The following is a 24,637-nucleotide window of genomic DNA, read 5'->3' as shown; positions in this document are numbered from 1 at the left end:
ACTGGCCAGAAATAATTTTACTACTAATATCAATTTACAGTTTATACTAGTAATAATAAGAAGTAACTGAACTAGCAGTGAGGTCTCACATGGGCCCCTCGCAACCCCAGTAAGAGGTTATTTCTGAGTTCAATCAACATTATCAGAGATTTTTAACGACCCGGTACTAGAAGGTGGTCCTGATGAAGAGGAAGACCCGGTACTGGAAGGTGGTCCTGATGAAGAGGACGACCCGGTACTAGAAGGCGGTCCTGGTGAAGAGGAAGACCCGGTACTAGAAGGCGGTCCCGACGAAGAGGACGACCCGGTACTAGAAGGCGGTCCCGGCAAAGAGGACGACCCGGTACTAGAAGGCGGTCCCGATGAAGAGGACGACCCGGTACTAGAAGGCGGTCCTGGTGAAGAGGACGACCCAATACTAGAAGGTGGTCCCGATGAAGAGGACGACCCGGTACTAGAAGGCGGTCCTGATGAAGAGGACGACCCGGTACTAGAAGGCGGTCCCGACGAAGAGGACGACCCGGTACTAGAAGGCGGTCCCGGCAAAGAGGACAACCCGGTACTAGAAGGCGGTCCCGATGAAGAGGACGACCCGGTACTAGAAGGCGGTCCCGACGAAGAGGACGACCCGGTACTAGAAGGTGGACCCGATGAAGAGGACGACCCGGTACTAGAAGGTGGTCCTGATGAAGACGGTGGGTGTAGATACAAATTATCTTCCGTACCTCTGATCAGCTGGACTGGACCTGAACGTGCCGGTCCTCCTGGTCTTGATGATGATGATCTGCTCCTCTGATATTTACACCACCAGAGCTAAATGTGGACCGACACATCCACAGCTGCAGCAGCAGATAAGAGCAACATAAAGGTATCGAACCAGAGCAACAGCTTCCCGTCCTCCCACCAGGCCTTTGTCTGAACTATAAGCACACAAAGACACAGATCTCCTCATACCTGCAGGATCTTAGCCAGTCAGCTGCTGGATTTCAGGAGGATCCGTGACCTGTTATTGATATTTAGTTTTAGTTAAATCGGAACTTGTGTGGCACCACCATGCTAACACATGCTAACGTCTTAGTATCTTCTGTTATATTATGCTAAACATGCTAACACATGCATGTTAGCATGTTTAGCATGTGTTAAATGACAGCATGTGGTACAACAAGACAAGAGAACCATGTTCCAAGTCCTTTCCCGGGTCCAATTAGAGAAAATCAAAATGTTTGAGTGTGGTGCTGGTTAAAAAGACGAGATGTTAGCTTAGCACGCACAAGCAACTCTCAAACATTAGTCGACCTTAACATTACAGCCAAGTATCCACAACACAAAATCAAAGGAAAGCTCAAAAGCTGACAGTTGATTGATTTGTGATCATTTAAACAGTCGAGGCGCCTCGTTCCTCATACGTTTAATATATTAAACGGATGAGCAGCACTGTACCAAGATGGCTGCCAATCGAGTCGATCGTACGTTGACCACAAAGACACGGACACCCCTCCTGCAGTAACCCTGCCCCATCATGGACGAGCTTCTGGTGGAGAATGAAATTAACTTTTTCTTCTTCTTGTGGCCTGGAGAACAAGAACAGAGTTCTGGTTTCTGGTGGAATATGTGACAAGCTTCAGGGCAGTGAGGCGTTTCCTCGTCGGAGGTCTGGTTGAGAAGACAGAGCGAAGGAAGTCCAGTTCTTAAGCCACAACTCACGGTCTGATGTGTCAGATGTGATGAAATAAGCCTCCCGGCGACGTGGTGTCACCTCTTCACCTCCTGGTTCGGATCTCCTGGTTCTTTCCTCTGATGGCAGCTTCTCCACTGGACCAGAAGTTCCTGTCTGCCCTGTGGAAAAGACAGATATGCAGCATTCTGTCCGTCTTCTCCCTCCATCACTTCATCACTTCATTCCTCCATCCCTCCATCACTTCATCCCTCCATCACTTCATCACTCCATCACTTCATCCCTCCATCACTTCATCAATTCATCCCTCCATCCCTCCATCATTTCATCAATTCATCCCTCCATCACTTCATTCCTCCATCCCTCCATCACTTCATCCCTCCATCCCTCCATCATTTCATCAATTCATCCCTCCATCACTTCATTCCTCCATCCCTCCATCACTTCATCCCTCCATCACTTCATCAATTCATCCCTCCATCACTTCATCACTTCATTCCCCCATCACTCCATCCGTCCATCCCTCCATCACTTCATTCCTCCATCCCTCCATCACTTCATCCCTCCATCACTTCATCAATTCATCCCTCCATCACTTCATCCCTCCATCACTTCATTCCTCCATCCCTCCATCACTTCATCCCTCCATCACTTCATCACTCCATCACTTCATCCCTCCATCACTCCATCACTTCATCCCTCTATCACTTCATTCCTCCATCCCTCCATCACTTCATTCCTCCATCCCTCCATCACTTCATCCCTCCATCCCTCCATCATTTCATCAATTCATCCCTCCATCACTTCATTCCTCCATCCCTCCATCACTTCATCCCTCCATCACTTCATCAATTCATCCCTCCATCACTTCATCACTTCATTCCCCCATCACTCCATCCGTCCATCCCTCCATCACTTCATTCCTCCATCCCTCCATCACTTCATCAATTCATCCCTCCATCACTTCATCCCTCCATCATTTCATCACTTCATCCCTCCATCACTTCATCAATTCATCCCTCCATCACTTCATCCCTCCATCACTTCATCACTTCATTCCTCCATCCCTCCATCACTTCATCCCTCTATCACTTCATCACTCCATCACTTCATCCCTCCATCACTCCATCACTTCATCCCTCTATCACTTCATCACTCCATCACTTCATCCCTCCATCACTCCATCACTTCATCCCTCCATCACTTCATCAATTCATCCCTCCATCACTTCATCACTTCATTCCCCCATCACTCCATCCGTCCATCCCTCCATCACTTCATTCCTCCATCCCTCCATCACTTCATCCCTCCATCACTTCATCAATTCATCCCTCCATCACTTCATCCCTCCATCACTTCATCACTTCATTCCTCCATCCCTCCATCACTTCATCCCTCCATCACTTCATCAATTCATCCCTCCATCACTTCATCCCTCCATCCCTTCATCCCTCCATCCCTCCATCACTTCATCAATTCATCCCTCTATCACTTCATCCCTCCATCACTTCATCAATTCATCCCTCCATCACTTCATCCCTCCATCACTTCATCACTTCATCCCTCCATCCCTTCATCCCTCCATCCCTCCATCACTTCATCCGTCCATCCCTCCATCACTTCATTCCTCCATCCCTCCATCACTTCATCCCTCCATCACTTCATCAATTCATCCCTCCATCACTTCATCACTTCATTCCTCCATCCCTCCATCACTTCATTCCTCCATCCCTCCATCACTTCATCCCTCCATCACTTCATCAATTCATCCCTCCATCACTTCATCCCTCCATCCCTTCATCCCTCCATCCCTCCTTGTTCGGCCTCTTTTGTTTGCAGCCTCTCAGAGCCTGAAGCTGCCGTCCCTCCTCCAACACATTACCATAGTGAGTGTGTGTGAGTGTGTGTGAGCGCTTTAACTGAACACACTCGTCTATTCGCTCCTCTCCAGCATCCCCATGTTGTTACTCCTCCTCCTTCTCCTCCTCCTCCTCTCTCTCCACTCGGTGTGTGTGTTAACTGGTGAGCGTGCCGATGCGTTCGTGGTGAACAGGTGTTCCCGGCGCTCGGCAGCAGACAGACGAGCTCAGACGGGTTTAAACCCAGGACCGAGCAGCAGGTGTGGGGGCACCCAGAGCCCCCCCTCCAGATATGATCTGGAGCTCTGGAGAGCCAGAAGCAGCCAGGATGCATCAGTCAGAGAGGCTGAACCCGGCAGAGGTGGCTCGGAGGCTGGGACAGATCTGCTGCTGAACAGCCTGGTAGTGAGTATCAGAACCAGCAGAAGCAGTCCAACTTCAGACGGGCTTTCAAATCCACCTGATGGATTTTTTCACTTCTTTGATGAGACTTTAGGCTTCAGGTGTCTCGTGTGGAGCGGAGACCTGGTCTGGTTCTGGTCTAGGTGGCTTTCCTGGTTTTTCTGATCTGGATTCTGTTCTTGTTGAGTTTTGCTGCAGAAGTCAGGCTGCGTCTCAACTTGTCCATGAGGTTCAGGTTTTCTGTCTGTAGACACCTGAAGGGATCGTGCTGTGTTCAGGGACTGTCGTGTATCTGTGGATGAGTTTCGGGTCAAAGTGTTGGAACTTTCAGAGCTTGCAGATTAACCCTCCTCCTCCTTTCTGTCAGGTCCGACAGTAAGATCTACCGACTGGCCCAGAGGTGGAACCAGAGACCAGCCGGAGATGGTCTGATCCGAGACCTGAAGCCTTTCTATTACTCGGGAATCCCGCGATCCTCACTCAGCCTGGACAGGTGGGAGCACACACACAAAAACACACTCAATAGAACCTGATTTGGCCCGGACTCTGAACGTCCGCAGTCAAGTCATTTCTGACTCCATCATGGCGGCCAGGTAGCAGAAGGGGAGGGGCCACCAGCAGATTTCCAGCCAGTAGGAACAGGACGTGTCTCCTGATCGTGATGCTGGAATCAGCTGATTTTTGTGATCTCTGTAGTCGTCGCATCGTCTAGCGTGACAACCGAAGTCCGGCGTTCCGATCGTCACGACCCGGAAACCCGGGAGAGAACGCAGTGTTCTACCGGTCCTGGTCCAGACCTCATCTGGCAGAACCATCAAAGAAGAGTTATGGAAAGTCCTTCAAGAATCCTGGAGAACTGTTTCTGGAGTCTACTGAAAGTAGTTTTTCATTTCTGGCTCCACAGAACTGGAGCGACTGGTTTCTGGATTTATTAAAACTTTGCAGCTGTTTCCAGTTTTCATGGAAATACATAAAGAAATGAGACTGTATCAGACCTGGTGAGACTGGATCAGACCTGGTGAGGCTGGATCAGACCTGGTGAGGCTGGGTCAGACCTGGTGAGACTAGATCAGACCTGGTGAGGCTGGATCAGACCTGGTGAGACTAGATCAGACCTGGTGAGACTGGATCAGACCTGGTGAGACTGGATCAGACCTGATGAGACTGGATCAGACCTGGTGAGACTGGATCAGACCTGGTGAGGCCGGATCAGACCTGGTGAGACTGGATCAGACCTGGTGAGGCTGGATCAGACCTGGTGAGACTGGATCAGACCTGGTGAGGCTGGATCAGACCTGGTGAGCCTGGATCAGACCTGATGAGACTGGATCAGACCTGGTGAGGCTGGATCAGACCTGGTGAGACTGGATCAGACCTGGTGAGGCTGGATCAGACCTGGTGAGACTGGATCAGACCTGGTGAGACTGGATCAGACCTGGTGAGGCCGGATCAGACCTGATGAGACTGGATCAGACCTGGTGAGACTGGATCAGACCTGATGAGACTGGATCAGACCTGGTGAGGCTGGATCAGACCTGATGAGACTGGATCAGACCTGGTGAGGCTGGATCAGACCTGATGAGACTGGATCAGACCTGGTGAGACTGGATCAGACCTGGTGAGGCTGGATCAGACCTGGTGAGGCTGGATCAGACCTGGTGAGGCTGGATCAGACCTGATGAGACTGGATCAGACCTGGTGAGACTGGATCAGACCTGGTGAGGCTGGATCAGACCTGGTGAGACTGGATCAGACCTGGTGAGACTGGATCAGACCTGGTGAGACAGGATCAGACCTAAAACACAGTGAATCTTAACTGGTTCATTGCTTCTAGGACAACTCCTCTTCCAAAAACAAGATGTCGTGTAAAATGTAAGTCAACCAGAATTCAGTGAATCTCATCAGGTCACATTTTATTCCCGGTAGAAGATAAAAACACATCAGAGGATGAAACGGAGACGTTTCACCATGTGATGAAAATATGAGCTTTAACTAAATGCTGTTTGGATAGAAGTTCTGAGGCCAGACAGCAAAGGTAAGACATGTTTTCTGACTTTTACAAGCGTGCAGCATAAATCGGGTCTTCTTCTGCCTCTGGTTCGGTGAATCTTGGTCATATTAAGATGAAACTTCTAGCTGTGGAATCTGTGAGATGTGAGCTTTCAGTAGAGGAGCCGTAAACCAAAATTTATTGCAGTGTTTTTTCAGTTTTTGCCTAATTTTCCACCGACAGAGAGAAGACTTAATGTTCCTCTGTCATGAGAATTACACGTAGTACAAAAAAACACCATTTGCACCTTTTAGCACCTCATGCAGGGTGTGCGTTCATACACCGCAATTTAATACGATTAACATCACTAAATTCAACATTTTCCTCTTTGTTTTAGTACAAGAACTTTATCAGGACATTTAGATTTTATTAACTATACTTTTAGAAAACACCCAGGAAAATAAGTGATAAGTGTTGAACCCTCTCACCTTTTCTCCTTTCGTGCTCCATCATCATGAAATACGTTAGAAAAGGACCTGAAACTGCCTCACGTTATACAGTTTCCAGACTTTAAAAGATTTGCAGGTGATTTAGTTAAAACATCGCTGGGAACTTGTTTCTGTTTTTAACTTGTTGCTGTTTCATTGGCACATTATCTGCCATGTATTTGTTTTTATTTTATAATTGTAATTTTATCAGAAACAGATCCCTTGAAAAGAGAACTCCATGTGTAGATGCTGAACAATAGGAGGCCCAACATGGAGCCCTGGGGAACTCCACGTGTCATCATTGTTTAAGCAGAAATCCCTACAGACTTGTAGGGTGTGATGGTTAAATCTTATGTGGACCGTTGATGAAGGTCTGCTGTGGAAGAGTCTCAGGTGGACACGTCTCACATTTTAACCCTCTAAAGGACACGTTTCTATTTGCACTTGGTGGAAAGGACTAACTGACAGGAACCTCGTTTTCATGGCTGTTCGGGCTGTGGAACATTATGTTTTCAGTAGATACTTTGCCACATTGAACGGAGAGTTTAAAGGGTTGTGTGGAGATTCAGAGCTTTGATTGATATTTCTATTTGTGCACTAAAGCCAGCGCTGGTTCATTTCATCCTCACAGTGGCTGTCGGCTGTAAAATGTCCATTTCAGCTCAAAGGCAATCAGAGATCTTTCCAGGCGAAATGTTGCTTTGACGTTAAAAATTAGACGTTAGCAGTGAAGCCCAAGATGGTTTATGATAGGAAGACTGAATCTGGAATGAATCCACATCCAAACGATTTCTCTGCATCGCTGGAGACGTCAGTCAGATTTTTCTGCCCCAGTTACGTCAGCTTGCCCCATCATGCTGCCCTTCTGCTGGGGCAGCTTTGGCTGCATCACCGTCTGCAAGAAGCCCTGCAATGAGCAGTGAGTGGAAGGTGGAGCAGGGGACCCAACAGCAGCCCGGATGAATCCGGTTTCTCGTTTAAACGTCTTTATTAAGGCATGTTAAGCAGGTATCAGAAATGCAGGATTTGTCTCCCATGGAAACACAGGTGAGGCAGGAACTGCACGAGAGCCGTGTGCGTGTAACTGTTCTTAACACGGTCTACAGCCGTGTCCAGTTCAGGGTCTGCACACGTCGAAGTGCAGGTTCGTCGGCTACGGACGCCATCGTGCCGCCAAGCACCGTCCCAAACCCGAACTCCTGCTGGTGATGCATCCTTCACGGCCTCTTTTCTCCCAGAATTCATTGCACACAAGACGGCAGCGAATGAGCAACCTTTTTTTAACCATACTTTAGTAGAAACACGACAAAACCGAGTAGATTAAAAACACGTTTGTTAAACGGTGGCGTTAAAATCTGTAATATGTGATAGTCGTGGATTTTTTTAATGAAGAGTGGACCTGCCTCAGAGAGCTTAGTTTTTTTATGACATCATTACCGGTTGGTGTTAACCTTCACTAACGTGTCCTATGACATGCAAACAGTCATTTCAGAGGTTTAAGTGATTCAACGTCCTACGTTGCTGCTGCAGAAAAAACGCGTTGGCTAGGTAGGCTGTCCCATTTCGGTAGGTGGACTTTGGAGTGTGTAGACTACGTAGGACGCTCCATAGCCTACGATGTCTGTAGACCCTGACTTGGGACACAGCTCACAAGAAAAAGCACACACTCACTGCAGATGGAAGTTCTCCTGCAACATGGTTCAGGTGAGAGCTGGGTGCAGATCCAGACCGGGGCTGACAGACAGCGAGTGAAGCTGCATATATGCTGGCCTGGTTGGAGGTGGAAGCAGGTGAGCTCCACACCCCCCTCACCCATAGAGCCTGTAGGCTCGATGAGGATCCTCACAGTCCTACATCAGCCTGCAGGGACACGGGTCCATAGCAACCGTCACACAACTTCATCCGCCTGGTTGTCAGGATGCTGATTCACCACCTCCCCCACTGGCCCCTCCCTCTGGACTGGACATACTGTAAAAACTGATCAAACGCTTGCTGCTGCACAAATTTGCAAACCTTGAGCTTTAACTGTCTGGCACTTATTCTTATTTATCATCTTACTTCATGTGTCTCTACTTATTTTTACGCAACCTTGGTGTGAGAGAGAACATTGTGTCCATCACTCTGTATTTTCTGACGTTACTGAAAGTCTTTGAATCTCTGTAAACTTCAATATAAACCTCCTTCGTCTCCATGGAAACCAGCAGGACATTCATGGTTCATGTCAAACACGTTAGCAGAGTTTTTAGAGCTGGAATCAAACTTTTCACCACAAACAGCAACAGTAAGACCTGGTTTCTGGTTCTGGCTGCTAGATCCAGAGTTTCTGTCCCACCGTGGTGAGACAGACGTCTCTGGAACCAGCAGAGTCTCTGCTGTCATGTGACTCCTGGTTTGTGTGGAGAAATGATCAGAAGCTCTAAAGTGGACAGAGATATTCTCCTGGTTTCTACATTCCCATAGAACTGCTGGGGTCTGGACTGTGTCTGGTCTGGATGCCGATGCTCTCCGTCGTGTTGCTATGCTACATGTTAGCATTGCTGCTTCCTGCTAGTCGTGTTGCTATGCTACATGTTAGCATTGCTGCTTCCTGCTAGTCATGTTGCTATGCTACATGCTAGCGTTGCTGCTTCCTGCTAGTCGTGTTGCTATGCTACATGCTAGCGTTGCTGCTTCCTGCTAGTCATGTTGCTATGCTACATGCTAGCATTGCTGCTTCCTGCTAGTCGTGTTGCTATGCTACATGTTAGCATTGCTGCTTCCTGCTAGTCGTGTTGCTATGCTACATGCTAGCGTTGCTGCTTCCTGCTAGTCATGTTGCTATGCTACATGCTAGCATTGCTGCTTCCTGCTAGTCATGTTGCTATGCTACATGTTAGCGTTGCTGCTTCCTGCTAGTCGTGTTGCTATGCTACATGCTAGCGTTGCTGCTTCCTGCTAGTCATGTTGCTATGCTACATGCTAGCATTGCTGCTTCCTGCTAGTCGTGTTGCTATGCTACATGTTAGCATTGCTGCTTCCTGCTAGTCGTGTTGCTATGCTACATGTTAGCGTTGCTGCTTCCTGCTAGTCGTGTTACTATGCTACATGTTAGCATTGCTGCTTCCTGCTAGTCGTGTTGCTATGCTACATGTTAGCATTGCTGCTTCCTGCTAGTCGTGTTGCTATGCTACATGTTAGCGTTGCTGCTTCCTGCTAGTCGTGTTACTATGCTACATGTTAGCATTGCTGCTTCCTGCTAGTCGTGTTGCTATGCTACATGTTAGCATTGCTGCTTCCTGCTAGTCGTGTTGCTATGCTACATGTTAGCATTGCTGCTTCCTGCTAGTCGTGTTGCTATGTTACATGTTAGCATTGCTGCTTCCTGCTAGTCATGTTGCTATGCTACATGTTAGCATTGCTGCTTCGTGCTAGTCATGTTACTATGCTACATGTTAGCATTGCTGCTTCCTGCTAGTCATGTTGCTATGCTACATGTTAGCATTGCTGCTTCCTGCTAGTCATGTTGCTATGCTACATGTTAGCATTGCTGCTTCCTGCTAGTCATGTTGCTATGCTACATGTTAGCATTGCTGCTTCCTGCTAGTCATGTTGCTATGCTACATGTTAGCATTGTTGCTTCCTGCTAGTTGTGTTGCTATGCTACATGTTAGCGTTGTTGCTTCCTGCTAGTCATGTTGCTATGCTACATGTTAGCATTGCTGCTTCCTGCTAGTCGCGTTGCTATGCTACATGTTAGCATTGTTGCTTCCTGCTAGTCGTGTTGCTATGCTACATGTTAACGTTGCTGCTTCCTGCTAGTCGTGTTGCTATGCTACATGTTAGCGTTGCTGCTTCCTGCTAGTCGTGTTGCTATGCTACATGTTAGCGTTGCTGCTTCCTGCTAGTCATGTTGCTATGCTACATGTTAGCATTGCTGCTTCCTGCTATGCTACATGTTAGCATTGCTGCTTCCTGGTGGCTGCTAACATCTGCTGGACTGCAGGCTCTCATGCTCTCACAGCATGTGGTACAACAAGACAAGAGAACCATGTTCCAAGTCCTTTCCCGGGTCCAATTAGAGAAAATCAAAATGTTTGAGTGTGGTGCTGGTTAAAAAGACGAGATGTTAGCTTAGCACGCACAAGCAACTCTCAAACATTAGTCGACCTTAACATTACAGCCAAGTATCCACAACACAAAATCAAAGGAAAGCTCAAAAGCTGACAGTTGATTGATTTGTGATCATTTAAACAGTCGAGGCGCCTCGTTCCTCATACGTTTAATATATTAAACGGATGAGCAGCACTGTACCAAGATGGCTGCCAATCGAGTCGATCGTACGTTGACCACAAAGACACGGACACCCCTCCTGCAGTAACCCTGCCCCATCATGGACGAGCTTCTGGTGGAGAATGAAATTAACTTTTTCTTCTTCTTGTGGCCTGGAGAACAAGAACAGAGTTCTGGTTTCTGGTGGAATATGTGACAAGCTTCAGGGCAGTGAGGCGTTTCCTCGTCGGAGGTCTGGTTGAGAAGACAGAGCGAAGGAAGTCCAGTTCTTAAGCCACAACTCACGGTCTGATGTGTCAGATGTGATGAAATAAGCCTCCCGGCGACGTGGTGTCACCTCTTCACCTCCTGGTTCGGATCTCCTGGTTCTTTCCTCTGATGGCAGCTTCTCCACTGGACCAGAAGTTCCTGTCTGCCCTGTGGAAAAGACAGATATGCAGCATTCTGTCCGTCTTCTCCCTCCATCACTTCATCACTTCATTCCTCCATCCCTCCATCACTTCATCCCTCCATCACTTCATCACTCCATCACTTCATCCCTCCATCACTTCATCAATTCATCCCTCCATCCCTCCATCATTTCATCAATTCATCCCTCCATCACTTCATTCCTCCATCCCTCCATCACTTCATCCCTCCATCCCTCCATCATTTCATCAATTCATCCCTCCATCACTTCATTCCTCCATCCCTCCATCACTTCATCCCTCCATCACTTCATCAATTCATCCCTCCATCACTTCATCACTTCATTCCCCCATCACTCCATCCGTCCATCCCTCCATCACTTCATTCCTCCATCCCTCCATCACTTCATCCCTCCATCACTTCATCAATTCATCCCTCCATCACTTCATCCCTCCATCACTTCATTCCTCCATCCCTCCATCACTTCATCCCTCCATCACTTCATCACTCCATCACTTCATCCCTCCATCACTCCATCACTTCATCCCTCTATCACTTCATTCCTCCATCCCTCCATCACTTCATTCCTCCATCCCTCCATCACTTCATCCCTCCATCCCTCCATCATTTCATCAATTCATCCCTCCATCACTTCATTCCTCCATCCCTCCATCACTTCATCCCTCCATCACTTCATCAATTCATCCCTCCATCACTTCATCACTTCATTCCCCCATCACTCCATCCGTCCATCCCTCCATCACTTCATTCCTCCATCCCTCCATCACTTCATCAATTCATCCCTCCATCACTTCATCCCTCCATCATTTCATCACTTCATCCCTCCATCACTTCATCAATTCATCCCTCCATCACTTCATCCCTCCATCACTTCATCACTTCATTCCTCCATCCCTCCATCACTTCATCCCTCTATCACTTCATCACTCCATCACTTCATCCCTCCATCACTCCATCACTTCATCCCTCTATCACTTCATCACTCCATCACTTCATCCCTCCATCACTCCATCACTTCATCCCTCCATCACTTCATCAATTCATCCCTCCATCACTTCATCACTTCATTCCCCCATCACTCCATCCGTCCATCCCTCCATCACTTCATTCCTCCATCCCTCCATCACTTCATCCCTCCATCACTTCATCAATTCATCCCTCCATCACTTCATCCCTCCATCACTTCATCACTTCATTCCTCCATCCCTCCATCACTTCATCCCTCCATCACTTCATCAATTCATCCCTCCATCACTTCATCCCTCCATCCCTTCATCCCTCCATCCCTCCATCACTTCATCAATTCATCCCTCTATCACTTCATCCCTCCATCACTTCATCAATTCATCCCTCCATCACTTCATCCCTCCATCACTTCATCACTTCATCCCTCCATCCCTTCATCCCTCCATCCCTCCATCACTTCATCCGTCCATCCCTCCATCACTTCATTCCTCCATCCCTCCATCACTTCATCCCTCCATCACTTCATCAATTCATCCCTCCATCACTTCATCACTTCATTCCTCCATCCCTCCATCACTTCATTCCTCCATCCCTCCATCACTTCATCCCTCCATCACTTCATCAATTCATCCCTCCATCACTTCATCCCTCCATCCCTTCATCCCTCCATCCCTCCTTGTTCGGCCTCTTTTGTTTGCAGCCTCTCAGAGCCTGAAGCTGCCGTCCCTCCTCCAACACATTACCATAGTGAGTGTGTGTGAGTGTGTGTGAGCGCTTTAACTGAACACACTCGTCTATTCGCTCCTCTCCAGCATCCCCATGTTGTTACTCCTCCTCCTTCTCCTCCTCCTCCTCTCTCTCCACTCGGTGTGTGTGTTAACTGGTGAGCGTGCCGATGCGTTCGTGGTGAACAGGTGTTCCCGGCGCTCGGCAGCAGACAGACGAGCTCAGACGGGTTTAAACCCAGGACCGAGCAGCAGGTGTGGGGGCACCCAGAGCCCCCCCTCCAGATATGATCTGGAGCTCTGGAGAGCCAGAAGCAGCCAGGATGCATCAGTCAGAGAGGCTGAACCCGGCAGAGGTGGCTCGGAGGCTGGGACAGATCTGCTGCTGAACAGCCTGGTAGTGAGTATCAGAACCAGCAGAAGCAGTCCAACTTCAGACGGGCTTTCAAATCCACCTGATGGATTTTTTCACTTCTTTGATGAGACTTTAGGCTTCAGGTGTCTCGTGTGGAGCGGAGACCTGGTCTGGTTCTGGTCTAGGTGGCTTTCCTGGTTTTTCTGATCTGGATTCTGTTCTTGTTGAGTTTTGCTGCAGAAGTCAGGCTGCGTCTCAACTTGTCCATGAGGTTCAGGTTTTCTGTCTGTAGACACCTGAAGGGATCGTGCTGTGTTCAGGGACTGTCGTGTATCTGTGGATGAGTTTCGGGTCAAAGTGTTGGAACTTTCAGAGCTTGCAGATTAACCCTCCTCCTCCTTTCTGTCAGGTCCGACAGTAAGATCTACCGACTGGCCCAGAGGTGGAACCAGAGACCAGCCGGAGATGGTCTGATCCGAGACCTGAAGCCTTTCTATTACTCGGGAATCCCGCGATCCTCACTCAGCCTGGACAGGTGGGAGCACACACACAAAAACACACTCAATAGAACCTGATTTGGCCCGGACTCTGAACGTCCGCAGTCAAGTCATTTCTGACTCCATCATGGCGGCCAGGTAGCAGAAGGGGAGGGGCCACCAGCAGATTTCCAGCCAGTAGGAACAGGACGTGTCTCCTGATCGTGATGCTGGAATCAGCTGATTTTTGTGATCTCTGTAGTCGTCGCATCGTCTAGCGTGACAACCGAAGTCCGGCGTTCCGATCGTCACGACCCGGAAACCCGGGAGAGAACGCAGTGTTCTACCGGTCCTGGTCCAGACCTCATCTGGCAGAACCATCAAAGAAGAGTTATGGAAAGTCCTTCAAGAATCCTGGAGAACTGTTTCTGGAGTCTACTGAAAGTAGTTTTTCATTTCTGGCTCCACAGAACTGGAGCGACTGGTTTCTGGATTTATTAAAACTTTGCAGCTGTTTCCAGTTTTCATGGAAATACATAAAGAAATGAGACTGTATCAGACCTGGTGAGACTGGATCAGACCTGGTGAGGCTGGATCAGACCTGGTGAGGCTGGGTCAGACCTGGTGAGACTAGATCAGACCTGGTGAGGCTGGATCAGACCTGGTGAGACTAGATCAGACCTGGTGAGACTGGATCAGACCTGGTGAGACTGGATCAGACCTGATGAGACTGGATCAGACCTGGTGAGACTGGATCAGACCTGGTGAGGCCGGATCAGACCTGGTGAGACTGGATCAGACCTGGTGAGGCTGGATCAGACCTGGTGAGACTGGATCAGACCTGGTGAGGCTGGATCAGACCTGGTGAGCCTGGATCAGACCTGATGAGACTGGATCAGACCTGGTGAGGCTGGATCAGACCTGGTGAGACTGGATCAGACCTGGTGAGGCTGGATCAGACCTGGTGAGACTGGATCAGACCTGGTGAGACTGGATCAGACCTGGTGAGACTGGATCAGACCTGGTGAGGCCGGATCAGACCTGATGAGACTGGATCAGACCTGGTGAGACTGGATCAGACCTGATGAGACTGGATCAGACCTGGTGAGGCTGGATCAGACCTGATGAGACTGGATCAGACCTGGTGAGGCTGGATCAGACCTGATGAGACTGGATCAGACCTGGTGAGACTGGATCAGACCTGGTGAGGCTGGATCAGACCTGGTGAGGCTGGATCAGACCTGGTGAGGCTGGATCAGACCTGATGAGACTGGATCAGACCTGGTGAGACTGGATCAGACCTGGTGAGGCTGGATCAGACCTGGTGAGACTGGATCAGACCTGGTGAGACTGGATCAGACCTGGTGAGACAGGATCAGACCTAAAACACAGTGAATCTTAACTGGTTCATTGCTTCTAGGACAACTCCTCTTCCAAAAACAAGATGTCGTGTAAAATGTAAGTCAACCAGAATTCAGTGAATCTCATCAGGTCACATTTTATTCCCGGTAGAAGATAAAAACACATCAGAGGATGAAACGGAGACGTTTCACCATGTGATGAAAATATGAGCTTTAACTAAATGCTGTTTGGATAGAAGTTCTGAGGCCAGACAGCAAAGGTAAGACATGTTTTCTGACTTTTACAAGCGTGCAGCATAAATCGGGTCTTCTTCTGCCTCTGGTTCGGTGAATCTTGGTCATATTAAGATGAAACTTCTAGCTGTGGAATCTGTGAGATGTGAGCTTTCAGTAGAGGAGCCGTAAACCAAAATTTATTGCAGTGTTTTTTCAGTTTTTGCCTAATTTTCCACCGACAGAGAGAAGACTTAATGTTCCTCTGTCATGAGAATTACACGTAGTACAAAAAAACACCATTTGCACCTTTTAGCACCTCATGCAGGGTGTGCGTTCATACACCGCAATTTAATACGATTAACATCACTAAATTCAACATTTTCCTCTTTGTTTTAGTACAAGAACTTTATCAGGACATTTAGATTTTATTAACTATACTTTTAGAAAACACCCAGGAAAATAAGTGATAAGTGTTGAACCCTCTCACCTTTTCTCCTTTCGTGCTCCATCATCATGAAATACGTTAGAAAAGGACCTGAAACTGCCTCACGTTATACAGTTTCCAGACTTTAAAAGATTTGCAGGTGATTTAGTTAAAACATCGCTGGGAACTTGTTTCTGTTTTTAACTTGTTGCTGTTTCATTGGCACATTATCTGCCATGTATTTGTTTTTATTTTATAATTGTAATTTTATCAGAAACAGATCCCTTGAAAAGAGAACTCCATGTGTAGATGCTGAACAATAGGAGGCCCAACATGGAGCCCTGGGGAACTCCACGTGTCATCATTGTTTAAGCAGAAATCCCTACAGACTTGTAGGGTGTGATGGTTAAATCTTATGTGGACCGTTGATGAAGGTCTGCTGTGGAAGAGTCTCAGGTGGACACGTCTCACATTTTAACCCTCTAAAGGACACGTTTCTATTTGCACTTGGTGGAAAGGACTAACTGACAGGAACCTCGTTTTCATGGCTGTTCGGGCTGTGGAACATTATGTTTTCAGTAGATACTTTGCCACATTGAACGGAGAGTTTAAAGGGTTGTGTGGAGATTCAGAGCTTTGATTGATATTTCTATTTGTGCACTAAAGCCAGCGCTGGTTCATTTCATCCTCACAGTGGCTGTCGGCTGTAAAATGTCCATTTCAGCTCAAAGGCAATCAGAGATCTTTCCAGGCGAAATGTTGCTTTGACGTTAAAAATTAGACGTTAGCAGTGAAGCCCAAGATGGTTTATGATAGGAAGACTGAATCTGGAATGAATCCACATCCAAACGATTTCTCTGCATCGCTGGAGACGTCAGTCAGATTTTTCTGCCCCAGTTACGTCAGCTTGCCCCATCATGCTGCCCTTCTGCTGGGGCAGCTTTGGCTGCATCACCGTCTGCAAGAAGCCCTGCAATGAGCAGTGAGTGGAAGGTGGAGCAGGGGACCCAACAGCAGCCCGGATGAATCCGGTTTCTCGTTTAAACGTCTTTATTAAGGCATGTTAAGCAGGTATCAGAAATGCAGGATTTGTCTCCCATGGAAACACAGGTGAGGCAGGAACTGCACGAGAGCCGTGTGCGTGTAACTGTTCTTAACACGGTCTACAGCCGTGTCCAGTTCAGGGTCTGCACACGTCGAAGTGCAGGTTCGTCGGCTACGGACGCCATCGTGCCGCCAAGCACCGTCCCAAACCCGAACTCCTGCTGGTGATGCATCCTTCACGGCCTCTTTTCTCCCAGAATTCATTGCACACAAGACGGCAGCGAATGAGCAACCTTTTTTTTAACCATACTTTAGTAGAAACACGACAAAACCGAGTAGATTAAAAACACGTTTGTTAAACGGTGGCGTTAAAATCTGTAATATGTGATAGTCGTGGATTTTTTTAATGAAGAGTGGACCTGCCTCAGAGAGCTTAGTTTTTTTATGACATCATTACCGGTTGGTGTTAACCTTCACTAACGTGTCCTATGACATGCAAACAGTCATTTCAGAGGTTTAAGTGATTCAACGTCCTACGTTGCTGCTGCAGAAAAAACGCGTTGGCTAGGTAGGCTGTCCCATTTCGGTAGGTGGACTTTGGAGTGTGTAGACTACGTAGGACGCTCCATAGCCTACGATGTCTGTAGACCCTGACTTGGGACACAGCTCACAAGAAAAAGCACACACTCACTGCAGATGGAAGTTCTCCTGCAACATGGTTCAGGTGAGAGCTGGGTGCAGATCCAGACCGGGGCTGACAGACAGCGAGTGAAGCTGCATATATGCTGGCCTGGTTGGAGGTGGAAGCAGGTGAGCTCCACACCCCCCTCACCCATAGAGCCTGTAGGCTCGATGAGGATCCTCACAGTCCTACATCAGCCTGCAGGGACACGGGTCCATAGCAACCGTCACACAACTTCATCCGCCTGGTTGTCAGGATGCTGATTCACCACCTCCCCCACTGGCCCCTCCCTCTGGACTGGACATACTGTAAAAACTGATCAAACGCTTGCTGCTGCACAAATTTGCAAACCTTGAGCTTTAACTGTCTGGCACTTATTCTTATTTATCATCTTACTTCATGTGTCTCTACTTATTTTTACGCAACCTTGGTGTGAGAGAGAACATTGTGTCCATCACTCTGTATTTTCTGACGTTACTGAAAGTCTTTGAATCTCTGTAAACTTCAATATAAACCTCCTTCGTCTCCATGGAAACCAGCAGGACATTCATGGTTCATGTCAAACACGTTAGCAGAGTTTTTAGAGCTGGAATCAAACTTTTCACCACAAACAGCAACAGTAAGACCTGGTTTCTGGTTCTGGCTGCTAGATCCAGAGTTTCTGTCCCACCGTGGTGAGACAGACGTCTCTGGAACCAGCAGAGTCTCTGCTGTCATGTGACTCCTGGTTTGTGTGGAGAAATGATCAGAAGCTCTAAAGTGGACAGAGATATTCTCCTGGTTTCTACATTCCCATAGAACTGCTGGGGTCTGGACTGTGTCTGGTCTGGATGCCGATGCTCTCCGTCGTGTTGCTATGCTACATGTTAGCATTGCTGCTTCCTGCTAGTCGTGTTGCTATGCTACATGTTAGCATTGCTGCTTCCTGCTAGTCATGTTGCTATGCTACATGCTAGCGTTGCTGCTTCCTGCTAGTCGTGTTGCTATGCTACATGCTAGCGTTGCTGCTTCCTGCTAGTCATGTTGCTATGCTACATGCTAGCATTGCTGCTTCCTGCTAGTCGTGTTGCTATGCTACATGTTAGCATTGCTGCTTCCTGCTAGTCGTGTTGCTATGCTACATGCTAGCGTTGCTGCTTCCTGCTAGTCATGTTGCTATGCTACATGCTAGCATTGCTGCTTCCTGCTAGTCATGTTGCTATGCTACATGTTAGCGTTGCTGCTTCCTGCTAGTCGTGTTGCTATGCTACATGCTAGCGTTGCTGCTTCCTGCTAGTCATGTTGCTATGCTACATGCTAGCATTGCTGCTTCCTGCTAGTCGTGTTGCTATGCTACATGTTAGCATTGCTGCTTCCTGCTAGTCGTGTTGCTATGCTACATGTTAGCGTTGCTGCTTCCTGCTAGTCGTGTTACTATGCTACATGTTAGCATTGCTGCTTCCTGCTAGTCGTGTTGCTATGCTACATGTTAGCATTGCTGCTTCCTGCTAGTCGTGTTGCTATGCTACATGTTAGCGTTGCTGCTTCCTGCTAGTCGTGTTACTATGCTACATGTTAGCATTGCTGCTTCCTGCTAGTCGTGTTGCTATGCTACATGTTAGCATTGCTGCTTCCTGCTAGTCGTGTTGCTATGCTACATGTTAGCATTGCTGCTTCCTGCTAGTCGTGTTGCTATGTTACATGTTAGCATTGCTGCTTCCTGCTAGTCATGTTGCTATGCTACATGTTAGCATTGCTGCTTCGTGCTAGTCATGTTACTATGCTACATGTTAGCATTGCTGCTTCCTGCTAGTCATGTTGCTATGCTACATGTTAGCATTGCTGCTTCCTGCTAGTCATGTTGCTATGCTACATGTTAGCATTGCTGCTTCCTGCTAGTCATGTTGCTATGCTACATGTTAGCATTGCTGCTTCCTGCTAGTCATGTTGCTATGCTACATGTTAGCATTGTTGCTTCCTGCTAGTTGTGTTGCTATGCTACATGTTAGCGTTGTTGCTTCCTGCTAGTCGTGTTGCTATGCTACATGTTAGCATTGCTGCTTCCTGCTAGTCATGTTGCTATGCTACATGTTAGCATTGCTGCTTCCTGCTAGTCGCGTTGCTATGCTACATGTTAGCATTGCTGCTTCCTGCTAGTCATGTTGCTATGCTACATGTTAGCATTGCTGCTTCCTGCTAGTCGCGTTGCTATGCTACATGTTAGCATTGTTGCTTCCTGCTAGTCGTGTTGCTATGCTACATGTTAACGTTGCTGCTTCCTGCTAGTCGTGTTGCTATGCTACATGTTAGCGTTGCTGCTTCCTGCTAGTCGTGTTGCTATGCTACATGTTAGCGTTGCTGCTTCCTGCTAGTCATGTTGCTATGCTACATGTTAGCATTGCTGCTTCCTGCTATGCTACATGTTAGCATTGCTGCTTCCTGGTGGCTGCTAACATCTGCTGGACTGCAGGCTCTCATGCTGCCACCCATATGGGGGCACCATGTCATACACCAGGATATCAACACACTGTCTGTGACACACACCGTGGCTAAAAGAGAGACATGTTGGGATGAAGTCGATGCTGGATTAGTTCATGTTGGGGGCCCAGAGGTCATAAGTTTTGCTTTTAATTTAAATTGGTAGGTAAGTACGAACTTTTGACTGGTACTGTATTTAAAATATCATTTTTTACATTTCAGAATATTGATAGATTATAATTCAGATTTGGATATGACGACATTCTTTATTGAGAGTTTTTCACAGTTCAGTAAAGCTGCAACTTATGGTTCACACAGTAAGAACAAACATCTGTTTCTGTCATTCTTCTGCCGTGTGATTGGCTGGTATTTGTGTAAATCAGCTGACCGGATAAAGTGGACTAAAGCTGCAGCTGATCATTGCAGGTAAAATCCTGGTGGAGTAAAGTTCATGTTGCTTTAATAAACGGTATTTATTTCCCTTTGTGTTTGTCTGCAGGACATTATTTATCCAGCAGCAGTTTTATTGCTGATTTGTTATGTAACACACACACACACACACGGACTGATCGATTCTCCTCCGACTGAAGCAGTGAAAATGAGCCATTTGCTGCTTGTTTCTGAGCAGATTCGACTCAACAAACATCCAGATCCAATCACACTTCGGTGTGGTGACAGTAACATTAACACAGTGCAGAGCGAGCCAGCCAATGAGAATCAGCCGAGTGCGGCGTCCTGCCGGGCTGGGACCAGCGAGCAGGTGAGCGGAGACACGCTGCAGGCGTGTTTCATGCTCAGCCTCATCACATCACACAGAGCTGATTAAAGGAGGACTCATTGATTAGTTCATGTTTTCCTGCAGAAACAAACGGAAGCTTTTCCCTGAGCGACAGGCGGGCTCAGAGAAAACTGGTTTTCTTTTGGGATCTGGGACCGAGTGGGTGTCTGAGGTCGCATCGCTGGGTTTTCTGGTCCAGTCCCAGCAGAGTTTTTCACTTTCTGTCTCTTACACATTTAAACAGATTCACTTGATTTGTTTCTTGTCTTTTAGTCCTGATCAGTCACTGGTTGCTACGGCGATTCCCATCACTTTTAGGGAAGCAGGGGAGCAGATAGAAGCAGACATGGAGGCCGACCAGGACCAGAGTTTCTATCAAACACTCACTGGGAAAAACTAAAAATAAGTAAAAAATAAGACAGAAAGCAATGACAGGGAAAATAATTTCCTTCTCTTCCCATAAGAAAAAGAAGGAAATTGAGAATTAAATCCCTAGAGGAGCTGACCATGAAGAACACACTCTGAACCATGTAAAGAAAAGCTAAAGTTTAACTTAACCAAATAACAGATAAAAACAATTCTTGGTGCTTCGCGTGGAGAACAAATCTGGAAGGTTCCTGGCTAATCAGTTAAAAACAAACAGGAGAAAACAACCATCTCCACTGTCAGAGATCCAGAAGGAAACATCAACACTTCTAGAGGATGCTATAAAACTTTATTTAAATCACAACAGTTCGGGTTAATGCAGCACGTTTCCTGCAACCCCCGCTGGCCGAAGAGACGCCACACAACAAACAATAAATCAGTACAAAAAACAAAGGACATCAATCTGGCGTCAAAGTAAAAGCTAAGTCCAAAGCCAGCGCAAAGAAGTGGGTCTTCAGCATGGACTTAAAACCACAAGAGCCTAGAGGACGGGACCTTCAGGAGCTGTGAAGAGGACCTCCAAGTCCTGGCTGGAGCTTTGACACATACAGGGGAGCTAAACCATTTAAGGCTTTAAAACGAGTAATAACATCTTGTACTGAGTCCTAAAACTAACAGGAAGCCAGTACAAAGTAGCCTCAGAGGTCATGTGACCACGTGGCCTCCTCCCTGTGAGGAACTGAGCGGCAGTCGGTGCAAAGATGGCTGATCAAGGCCACAACACAGCGAGCTGCAGTGATCTAAGCGGGACATGATGAGCAGGTGGAGGACTTCGCTTCTATGCCTGATCCGGCCCCCGAGACCGCTCTTAACTGCGTACATAAATGTACGCAGTTAAACTTAAACAAGGGACAATATTTCGTTTTGGTACATGTGTCCTCTGTTTCTTCTTCTTCTTCTAAAACTAATCGGTGCGTTACTGCCACCATGTGGTCTGGAGTGGGACCAGAATGTTTCCAAGAGTCAAAGTTGTTAAAACATGAGTTTGTCTTTTCTTTTCTCAGTCCTGTCATGTTCAGCTCTGAGGTCTTTACACTGGCTGCCGGTCCGTCAGAGGATAGACTTTAAAGTTCTGCTGCTGGTCTAGAAAGATCTGAATGGTTTAGGACCAACATACATCAGAGACCTCTTGACCCAGTATGAACCTACCAGAACCCTCAGGTCATCTGGATCCAGTTTCTTATCAGTTCCAGAGTCAGAACCAGACATGGAGAAGCTGCATTCAGCTTCTATGCTCCACATGTCTGGAACAAACTCCCAGAAAGCCTCAGATCAGCTGAAACACTCAGTTTATTTAGATCCAGGTTAAAGACCCACCTGTTCTCTGCTGCATGGACTAGTTTTTATTTACAGTCCAGATCTGGATCTGGTTCTTTAAGCTGGAATCTTTAAGCTGGATCATGTTTTAATCCTGTTTTCATCCAGCTTTTTTTCTGTAAATCTCGCTGTGGTTGAATTATGTTAAAGAAACTTGTCTTGGCTTTTTTATTTATCTAAAACGTCTTTTTTAATCAGTTCGTTTTTAATGTTCTGGTTCATAGATCCTGTTTAAATGTAGTTTTTCTAGATGTTTCCTCTACATGTTTTTATGTTTTCATGTTTTAGTGACTGTGTGACGTTTGTTTTTTCTTCCTGCCTGATTGTTTTCCTTTATTTATTCTGTCCGTCATTTATCTGCAAATATGATTAAAAATATGGAGAAAATTCCACCTTTTAAGCTCCACCGTTATTTTCCTGTACTTTCATGTTTCATGTGATGATCAGATGTTTTTAGAAGCTCAGCTGTGATCTAACAGTTTCTTCCTCCTCCTCTTCCTGATGAAGGCTCTGGGTTTACGGCTGTTCTCTCTCCCTCCCCCGCAGACGCTTCCCAGGTGTTCTGACCCAGCAGATGCAGAACCTGCAGCTGTCCCAGACCAGGAAGTGCCCCGGTGGGCCTGCCTCCCCGAGCGCCGCCAAGCGCCTCTACCGGAACTTGTCGGAGAAGCTGCGAGGAAGCACCTCCTCCTTCGAAGATGCCTACTTCTTCGGAAAGACGGACCGTCTCCGCAAAACCTCGGTAGGTTTACGGGAAGCAGACGAGGAGGCGGATGGAGCGCTCCTGATGAGTGTATGGATGCAGACGGAGAAATTAGCTTGTTTCTTATTTTAACTGCAGCTCTTTGTTTTGCTTCTGGACTTTCTGAGAAAATGTTTTTTAAAGGATTTTCTTCATGATCTTTCCCTTTAAATTCAGAGACTCAGAGAAGATCTTTGTGTTTAACAAGCAGAGAAACAGAAGAAATTATTAAGTTTTCATTTATTTTCTAATCAAATTTAAATCCTGAAGCGGAACATGGACGTCCTCGTGGCGCCGGACGTCCTCCTTGGACGTCGGGGGGACCCTGCTTCAGACAGACGGTGGGATGAAGATCCGGTTTGATGAACGCTCGTCTGTCACATCCCGCCGACCCGGAGCGATGCGGATTGTCTAAGGAGGTCGAGCGCCTTGCTCCAGGACTCTGTGAAGCAGCTCTTCTCTCTGTGCCGCCATCATCATCCTCGCGCCCATCCTGCTGCTCTGACAAACATTTGGTCTCTGGGAGTCTGAGAGGGGTGTTACAGGTCACACTGTGCATGTGTGTGGGCGGGTGTTGAAAGCCTTCCAGAACTTTCTCTCTGCCTGCTGACATTTACAGAGCAGCCACAACAACAGACATGAAAGGAGGAAGCAGACGGAGGAGGAGACGGCGCCGCAGATCAATACCCAGAATCCAGACCTGACATTTACCACAAACTCAGAACAATGGGCCCAAAGAGAGTCAGAGCATCCTGCAGAGGAGCAAAGAGGAAACAACCCAAGAACAGCAGTCCAGGAGGCTGGGCCTCTGGAGGGCAGATCCGGGGACTGGGCAGACCGGACCTGGAGAAACAGACCAGTCTGGCATGTAGACAGTTTGGGGACCCCTCAGGAAGTCGACCAGGAAACTAGCCGATGTGGTGAATAAGTCTCCTCAGGGGATGGAATACACCACCAAAACAGCCGGCTCCAGCCTCTCTGGCCGATGGTCCGACACCAAAAGAGCAGCAAACCTCCGGGCACAGGACCTGGGACAGTTGATCCCAGCAGTCCCCTGGAGACCAAGGCCAGGGCACTGGAGTCCTGGAGGACTGGAGTCCAAGGCTTGGACACAGGGGACCAAGAATGGGACCCTGGAGACCAAAGCCAGGAGTTTTAGGCAGTACAACATGTGAAAACCCTCCGCGGTGGATTTTTTCCAAGTCTTCCTTGGAACACGATCATGTATCAGATGTCATGATGTTTTAATATTTTACAGCTTTAATGCAGGTTCGTCAGAACTTTTTCAAGTAATAAAACATAATTAATTTGTAATGTAATGATATTTATTACATTAAAATTATTTCATATTTACTCATCCATTTATTTTATTAGCGTTAAATGAGCATTTCCTTCGTTTACATTGTCCTTCCAATAAAACTTCACCCTGAATCCAGCATGAGAGGAAGTTTTTATTCTGGTCCACAGAAAAGTACAAGCACGCTTCAAAACGAAGACTCAAAAACTGCTGCAGAGTTGTTGACCTTCATCTAAATTTAGTTTTATTTCATTTTTCT

At 47.4% G+C, this 24,637-nt stretch overlaps 1 protein-coding gene across 2 annotated transcripts in view; it reads left to right on the top strand.

Moving 5' to 3' along the window:
• Nucleotides 1–24,637, top strand: part of ankfn1 (ankyrin repeat and fibronectin type III domain containing 1) — a 137,555-nt gene that overhangs the window by 63,217 nt on the left and 49,701 nt on the right. For both annotated transcript variants that reach the window (XM_041973998.1, XM_041973997.1), the window contains exons 7-9: nt 4,304–4,429; nt 13,568–13,693; nt 22,886–23,081. In XM_041973998.1, the coding sequence (XP_041829932.1) occupies nt 4,304–4,429; nt 13,568–13,693; nt 22,886–23,081 (448 nt within the window). The remainder of the gene's footprint in view (nt 1–4,303; nt 4,430–13,567; nt 13,694–22,885; nt 23,082–24,637) is intronic.

This window comes from Melanotaenia boesemani, chromosome 21 (assembly GCF_017639745.1).
Source record: "Melanotaenia boesemani isolate fMelBoe1 chromosome 21, fMelBoe1.pri, whole genome shotgun sequence".
NCBI lineage: Eukaryota > Metazoa > Chordata > Actinopteri > Atheriniformes > Melanotaeniidae > Melanotaenia > Melanotaenia boesemani.
Note: the sequence above shows the minus strand (reverse complement) of the source record. Positions and strands in the feature narration are given on the sequence as shown.